The sequence below is a fragment of the Rattus norvegicus genome, chromosome 3 (assembly GCF_021556685.1).
Source record: "Rattus norvegicus strain SHRSP/BbbUtx chromosome 3, alternate assembly SHRSP_T2T, whole genome shotgun sequence".
Classification (NCBI taxonomy): Eukaryota; Metazoa; Chordata; class Mammalia; order Rodentia; family Muridae; genus Rattus; species Rattus norvegicus.
In genome coordinates, this window is record NC_141536.1 from 77198390 (window position 1) to 77206689 (window position 8300).

Here is an 8300-nt window from a genome sequence, read left to right on the forward strand (position 1 = left end):
TAAACTTGGTTCCTAGCCCTACATCAGGCAGCTCAGAACCTCCTACAACTCCAGATCCAAGGGGTACCTGATGCCTCTGTGGGCCCTCATATCTGCATTCACATCCCCATCCCCATACAGACAGATACTGTGTCACATAATTACAGAAGAGACAAAAGCCTTACTCCTGGAGTCTTACTGGAGAACACATGCCTTCTCTAGTTCTGCCCATGGTATCTGGGCACACTTAGAGTGAAAGTAAAGGGCCCTGGAGCAAAATGCTACCCCATGAAATCTGCTCATTTGCCCAAGGATATTGAGGAGTGGGTACTGCTTTCAGATGACTAGAGCTACAAGGATCAAGCAGCTAACGGCTGTAGCCCAGGGGCCACTGAGAATAGAAATCTGACACTAAGCATCTTTTTTTCACTTAAATCCACTAATGAAACTTGGGACATTGTAAAAACAAAACACTGGCTCAGTGGGAGACCTAAGGCAGGTCCTGCTTCCTGCAGAGTATAGCTAGAATAATAATCCCAGAAGAAGCTAAAAGTGAGTCTTCCAAGTCTGGGGCCAGCTGTCCTGCCTGTCCTAGGTTCAGAAGTCTATGTCTAAGAAATAGCCAAGAAAGGTGAGCAAGCTCTAGCCTGGCCCTGGGCTCTGGTTGTGGGCTGTGCTCCCATCCTACAAGGCTCTTTTTTCATGGCTTCCATGAAGAGACACTTGTAATGTTATGGCTCTCCCTTCCTAGGCTGCTGGCCTGGAATTGGTATGGAATCCAAGACTTCTGTACAGGACCCCACTCCAAGCCCTTTCTGACTTCCATCTGTCTTTTACTTTAGAACCAGCAGAGCCACATGGCGGACAGACAGAGACATGGGCTTGATGAATGCAATTGGGCTGCAACCTCGGAACCCTACCACCTCTGTGACATCTCAGGGCACCCAGACTCTGGCCCTCCAGTTGCAGAATGCTGAAACACAGACTGAGAGGGAGGAAGAGGAACCAGGGACAGCATCCTCAGGTCCTGGTGAAGGTAGGAGCCGGGGACATCTGACTGGAAATCATCTGTCCTCTCAGGGAGAATTAGACCTGTGCTCATGAGGACCAAGGCTATTTACCAAGAGTGGAAAGTGAGATTCCATAGTGAGGGCTTCTTCCAGCACCAAGGCAGGGTCCCTAGTTTATCTCCCCTCAACTAGCATGGCATATTGGTCCTACTGCAAGTGAAAATCTTAGTGCTCCTCTGGTAGTAGTTTGACATTGTGCATACAGCTGGGCATACCAGCAGTCCTTCCTCTCACCTACTTCAGGTATGACACTGCCAGCATCAGCCCCGGCTTTCTGCTGGCCTCACACATTTAAGAACCAATTAGCACTTCCCAGTGGTAGGGCTCAAGACACTTTGTAACCCATCAGCAGCTGCTTTAAGCAGGCTGTTCTCACTCTCCTTACCTCCTACCTCTAGCCCCCTTGCTGCTCCTAGTCCCAAACAAGGTAGCATCTAAACAGACTTTCTATGTCTGGTTGAGCCATTTGCTTGAAAGACCATGGAAGGAGAAGCCCTGATGTGTATCGGACCAAGAGTAACAAATCTGCTGATATTGCCTCCAGGGAATGACTTTTCTACACTGCATCTCTCCGTGGGGCACCTTCCTCCTCCCTGCCATGAACTGAAATGTTCAGAGTTAAATCCCTTTTCTCATTTGCAGCCTAGTCCATCTCTCACATCTGAAGCCCAGGGCTCTTTATGGAGTAGAAACCCCTTGCTGGGGACATGAGCAGCTGGCAGTATTAGCTGAGCCAGCCAGCTGCAGCTTTGAGCCTGAGGAGGAGGAGGAGGCAGATGAAGTCTCATTTAGCCATATCCAGGCCCATTCATACAGGGGTTTATGGACTTGAGCCATCCTGGAATCTGTGGAGCTCATTCCCAGAAGCTTAGGTCTTAAGTGCTCAAGGAACTACTGCTTCTCCAGCAGAGCCAGAGAGTACTCTCAGCTGGGGCAGTGGTCTCTAAAAGGACCCGATGAGGCAAGCATCATGGAGGTTTACTCACAAGGAAGAGAGTGTAAGAATTGAGCCTCCATTCTTCCCCTCAGAGCTTGGAGTTGAATGATGGTAAACAGCTAACAGCTAAGCAGCTGACACCTTCCTGAGAGGGACGAGGAGGAACTAGGACATACCTATGGGGTCAGGAAGAGAAAGTGGACCCTGTGCTGGGTCCTCGAGTTGAGTAGTAGTTAGACAGAATGTGCTGACAGGAGCATCTCAGCATGTGCAAGAGCACTGCGTTGGGAACTCGGACATGTGGGCAGAGGCCCACCAGCAGGTGTCTGAGGAAAGCGAAGCGCACATTGAGAACTGAGGTTAGCTGCATGCGCAGAGTTGTGTGCAGGATTCGCAGGTAGAGCAGTGGCTCTGTGAGCAGGATTTGCTACTGAAGAGATGTGTACCCCCTAGTGTCTGACCTCCCAAAAGAATCCTGTCTTTGTCTTGCTGATTCTGGGCTACAGTTTATTGCTTCTTGTTTGGGAGTTGGGGACTAGGGTAAGTAAAGGATAGAAGCAGTCTTTTTCAGGGGCTAGAACCTCATTTTCCCCTCCCCATTTCTGGCTTCCTTAAAGCAGAGCAGCAAGTTGCTAGTCCAGAAGCCCAGCAGACAGCAGCATTAGGAGCCACAGCCCTGCCAACTGGACCCTCCAGCCAGCTTTGCCATGAACAGTAGCACATTTCAAAAAGTAGACAAAAAGGGAAGAATGAGCTGCAAGAGGAAGTGAGGAATGGGTTGCTAAGTGCCCTTCTGCAGCCTGTGCCCAGGCGCTTAACCCACAGCTCTGATTCCAGATACCTTGCTGGGGAGCCATTTGTCAGCAGTGTTCTCCATGCCTGCACTTTCTCATCCAGAGGCAGGCACGGCAGCTCCTCACTCCTTGAGTAGACTTAACTGGTGGCCAGGTCTCCAGGAGCATGCACAGGAGCAGCCTAGTTGAGGTTAGTCCTTCTTCTGGGCTGGGCTGTATACCACCCCACCCCACACACACCAAGGCCTGGATTTGTTAGTTTGAGAACCAGATCTGGTTGTAGTAATTATTGTCTTGTAGCTAGCCATTCCTTACATTATATAAACCCAACAGAACCAGAACCTGTCTGCTTCTCATTTACTTTTTCTAAAAATCTGTGGGTCTAGGAGTGTAGTTCAGTGGTAGAGCACACTGTGTGAGGTCCTGGTTCAATCACTTGCATTCCCACCTCTCCAAACAATTAAAAGCCATTCAGCCATTTCTGACATTTTTTTGAGGAACTCTACACAAGGGCATTTGCTCTTGTGCTTGCCAGCCTTTAACCAACAAGTCTGCTCTGGGACATCAGTGTTGCCCTGCTACAAGCTGCCTGCTCTCCATCCAGGAGGCAGCTTAGAAAGTGAGGGAAGCTCATGGCTGCTCCCAGCACTAGTACAAATGAGTGGAGTCATGGGAGGCCCTGTCTCCCTGCTTCTTGGAGAACTCCATGGCTCTGTCTCTCAGCCTTGGGCCTTTGTCTGTTATGGTGAAGATAGAAGTTAGAACAGCCCCAGGCCAGGGAAAAACAGGTGCCATTATGGAAGAAAGAGCTAGAACATACACGGTCTTAGTTCCCACTTCCTTTCTCCTCCTTGGCTGTATACCACCCCCAGAATTAAATGCAACTGAAGGGCATTATGGGAAGTTGCTAGTCCCACCTGTCTTCTGCATTCAGAACTTGCCAAGGAAACAATCTGCCAACAGCACTAAACCAGTCTCCTGTTTTTGAAATGCTAAAAGAAATACTTCAGCTCCGGAGGAGGAAGCAGCAGAGTTACCCACTATGCCCACCATTGCTCAAAACCATATCCATTGGGCTTCAGTCCTTCTTTCCTGTTGAGAATATACCAGCTGCTGCCTCTTAGCCTCAGCTTAGCATTCCAAGATAGAACCACAGCTCAGGATTCTAGGCTGAGGCTGTTGACACTCAGCCCCAGAAGCTGTGGTATGCACATCTCTCCATGTCCAATCCACTCTTTTTCAGCGTGCACTTTGTCTCACATTGTATGAAGCATCATGAACTGACAGGTTTTAGAAAAGGAATCACATGAATCACAAAATGAAACCATTGTGTCTCATCCTACAAAGGGCAATCCCATAAGGGAAGCAGGCATAGAAAGAGTTCTCCTGAAGCAGAGTAAGAAGCAGTTTTCGGGTTGGGGATTTAGCTCAGTGGTAGAGCGCTTGCCTAGCAAGCGCAAGGCCCTGGGTTCAGTCCCCAGCTCCGAAAAAAAAAGAAAAGAAAAAAGAAAAAAAGAAAAAAAAAAAAAAAAAAAAGAAGAAGAAGCAATTTTCAAAGTTGCCTCGAGTCTGGAGCTGCTATATGCAGCATAGGAACCACTTTTCAGTCATCCATACATGTATTTGGCAAATAAACATTTCATCCTAGACCTTGTGATGAACAAGATTCAGGAAGGCCCAGCAAGCAAGAGATGGAGTCACTAGTGACTGAGTCAGGGAAAGGCATGTAGTAGTATTGGAGCTCCAACTGCTACAGCTCTATTCTTGAGTAAAAGATGTGCCTTTATACTGACCTCTGAACCTGAGCTTGTATAGTATCTCAGTATGCATAGTCAGGGAGCAGATCTGGGTCAGCTTTAGAAAAGACTGTTGTGTGCATTGCATAGGTCAAGAAAATGACAAGGGTCTAGTCAGAAAGTCCTCAACTATCAAAAATACTTTTGATAGTTCTGGAGTTGCTGAGCTTTGAGCAAGCTGTGGACTTAGCCAGAGCTCAGTTAACTAAGAATTATAACAGCAGCCGGACAGTAGTGCTTCATGCCTTGAATCCTAGGATTCAGGAGGTAAACGCAAGAAGAGCTCGGAATTCAAGGTCAATCTTGTCTACAGATGAAGTCTCAGGACAGTCAGAGCTACACAGAGATACCTTGTCTTACTCAATGGAGAAAAAGAATCAGAAGCTTAGTGGCAGCAACCTGGGAATGGGGTGGGAAGAGAGAAGAGAATCATTTAGGAAATAGCCAAATGGAGGGTCCATGGGCATGCAGCAGGGAAGAGAGAAGAGAGTCAGTTAGAAAATAGCCAAATGGAGGGTCCATGGGCAGGCAGCAGGGAAGAGAGAAGAGAGTCAGTTAGGAAATAGCCAAATGGAGGGTCCATGGGCAGGCAGCAGGGAAGAACAGAGTCTTATACTTGAGTGCTGATCACAAAGCACTCTGGGGCTGGGCTTTTGTAGCACCTTTGGCTCCAGAGTAGCTTTTCTCTCTCTGGAAACAAGCACTGGGAAGTTCTGGGAGTTGGAACAGACACAGTTGACAAGCCCCAAGCCAGCCCACTTCAGATCCCCAAGGAACAGGAGAAAGTCCTCAGAGAGCTCTTGGAAAGCCATGGAGATCGCCTGGACCATAGGAAGGACTCTAGGAACAAATAGAGACTTCACTGTCACTGAGGTCTAACTTGACCCCTCCTGTTGCCCTGCCCTACTAGTTGAAGACTTGGCCCCTGAGACTCAGAGCTCTTCAGGTTTCCTATCTTCTGAATACAAAGTGAAGCTGAAGCTTAGCTGTTCAGGACAGGTGCAGGGTTGGGTGGGGCAGTTTCCTGGGGACCTCAGGAAAAGCCAGCTAAATAAAAGCCAAAGCTTGGTTGGATAGAGTCCTCACTGTTTAGTGCTGAGGAAAATGGATCAAGACCCAGAGGGAGAATTGAGCAAGTACCTGCCAGGTCCCATGCAAGAGAGAAGGGGCCTGAGACAGAGCTAAGTCATGAAGTAATGAGAGTAACTAGCCTAGAAGTCTAACACAAATAAGCAAGCCAAGAAAAGACTTAGGGCAAGGGACAGAGAAAGCCCTGTAAAAACATCTAGTCACGGGTAACCTTGAGTTACCTGTCATCCATGAGTACTCCAAAACCAAAGAGTTCTGAGCCGGGCAGGGTAGTCGGAGGAAACAAATCAGCACTCTAGGGGAGCTGGACCTGGCCTGGCTGCTGGGAGCTGTGGCTGGAGCTGCCCAGCCTGGTGACTTGGGGTGGAAGTACTGCTGCTGCCCTGGGTGCCAGTTACCTGGGCTAGCATTTCCTCTCTAACACTATGCAGGTCCAGCCAGCTACTTAATGGCTGTATGTCCAGGTCTGTGGGGAGCAGACCTTTGCTACCTAGAGCTGCATATTGGCATCACAGCTGGCAGTGGTGCTCTTTAGGGAAATGTGGTGTCAGGCATACAGCCCAGGGAGAGCACTGACCAGGGGCTGATGAATGAGGACCTACGGGAAAGGGAGAAGAGAAGACAGCTCTGTCAGGCTCTTAGAGAATAACAGAACTGAGGGAAGATCACGTTGAAATACACCTGACAGACTGCCTGTGGACCACACCCAAAGATTAGGTGGTAAATCCCATTCCAGGACCAGGTCTGAAAGTCACCCCAGATGGGGACAGACAAAGCAAACTGTCCAGTCTTCTCCTCTGCCTCTTTCAAAGCAACCTGCATTCTGAATGGGGCTAAAGCCAAGCACCTGCCTTGGTCCAAGCTCTGCTCTGACACAGGTGCATAGCCTCAGCCTTTTCCTCTGCAGTACAGCAGAGGTATGAATAGTAGTCCTTTGGACTCACTCTTGTCCTGCTCTTAGGACTCTGTTCACAGTGCTGAGGTTGACCTTAATCCTGTTTTTTGTTGTTGTTTGTTTGTTTTGCCTAGAATTCCCCAGCATTTGCTAGCTCCTGCTGCCTGGCTCAGAGACTCAGACCAGCAACTAACTCCTTTCTTCTGCTTTGTGCCTTTCAGGCGAGGGCTCGGAATATGGTGGCAGTGGGGAAGATGCCCTCAGCCGGATCCAGAGGCTAATGGCCGAGGGTGGCATGACAGCTGTGGTACAGCGAGAACAGAGTACCACCATGGCCTCCATGGGTGGCTTCGGCAACAACATCATCGTTAGCCACCGCATTCACCGCAGCTCCCAGACAGGCACAGAGTCAGGGGCTGCTCGTACCTCCTCACCCCAGCCCTCCACCTCTCGAGGACTACTCTCAGAACCTGGGCAACTGGCAGAGCGAGGACTAAGCCCCCGGACAGCCTCCAGGGACCAGCCTAGTACCTCTGGAAGGGAACTACCCCAGCCAGCCCTGTCCTCTTCCTCCCCTGTCCCCATTCCAGTCCCCCTTGCCAGCAATGAGGGACCAACCATGCACTGCAATGTGACCAATAACAGTCACCTTCCTGAGGGTGATAGTAGCAATGTGGGGGAAGCTGCAGGCCCTAGTGGGGAGCCACGGAACCGATAGAGACAAAACCAGGTACTGGTACCTCCCTCAAGCTGCTGAGCAGGAGCAGGACCTCACGGCTGGCTGGGAACTGGACACAGAAGAGCTGATGCTTGCATCCAGGAACAGGAGCAATGAGAGGGTGGGGCAGTGGGTAAGGGGCAGTCCAACTGGCAAGGCTGGCCTGGGATACTAGAGCCTTCCATGATCTAGAGCCCAGAAGAGCCTCACTGCTGAACCTGGTGTGAATGAAGAAGCAAGTGGGTATCTCTGCTATGAGCCCCATTTCTCCTAGGATCACTGACCTAGGGGACTCAACCCTGGGCATGAGCCCCAGAAGAGCGAAGTCTTCCAGAGCTAGACCACACCATCCTGGACAGAATGGTGGGACAGTTCTTCTCCGCCCACTACTGGAGGGAAGAGCCACCAGGAGCAGAGGAGCAGCGCCCCCCCCCCCCCAATTGCTTCCATCTTTAAAACTTCCAGAGTTCCAGCCTCTCACATCCTCTTAGCCCACAGAGACGGAAAGGTCAAGCCCAGCTTCCATGCCAGTGACTTGTTACACTCACGAGTGCGACACCTGTGGAGTGAAGGAGATAGCCTACTTGACTGACACAGGATGGAGTCGATACACGGTGGTGGACAGGTCCTCAGGAGTGGGGGGGGTGTAGGCTGGCCCGCCCCCAGCATGTCCACCAAGCTCCCCCCTTCCACAAGACCCTCCGTGCAGCACCTATGGGTGTCAGTATTACCTAAGCATAGGCCAAAGCCAGCCCAAGGTTGGAGGGAGGAGATTCCAGGTCAGAATGTGAGGTCTTGGTCTGTGACTTGAGGTGTTGCATGTGGAATCCTGAACTGTACGTGTAGTTTTTAGTGGAGAAATCAAGGCTCTGATCATTTTGTTTTTAGTATGAAAATGTGATTTCCTTTCTGTTTGTCACTCATCATAGAAACATTGTGGTGGGAGGAGAGGGGACAGTCTACTGCTAATGAGGGAGACACCAAAGATCTACATCATTAAAATGATGACATGCCCCTCATCA

General features: G+C 50.0%; 1 protein-coding gene across 20 annotated transcripts in view; it reads left to right on the forward strand.

Moving 5' to 3' along the window:
• The window catches only part of Ambra1 (autophagy and beclin 1 regulator 1), a 189292-nt gene extending 180992 nt beyond the window's left edge, over positions 1-8300 (forward strand). For 19 of the 20 annotated variants that reach the window (XM_087654113.1, XM_087654118.1, XM_087654115.1 and 16 more), the window contains 2 exons: positions 822-1015; positions 6782-8297. In XM_087654113.1, coding sequence (XP_087510239.1) covers positions 822-1015; positions 6782-7278 — 691 coding nt within the window. In that variant the 3' untranslated portion in view covers positions 7279-8297. 20 annotated transcript variants of the gene reach the window in all.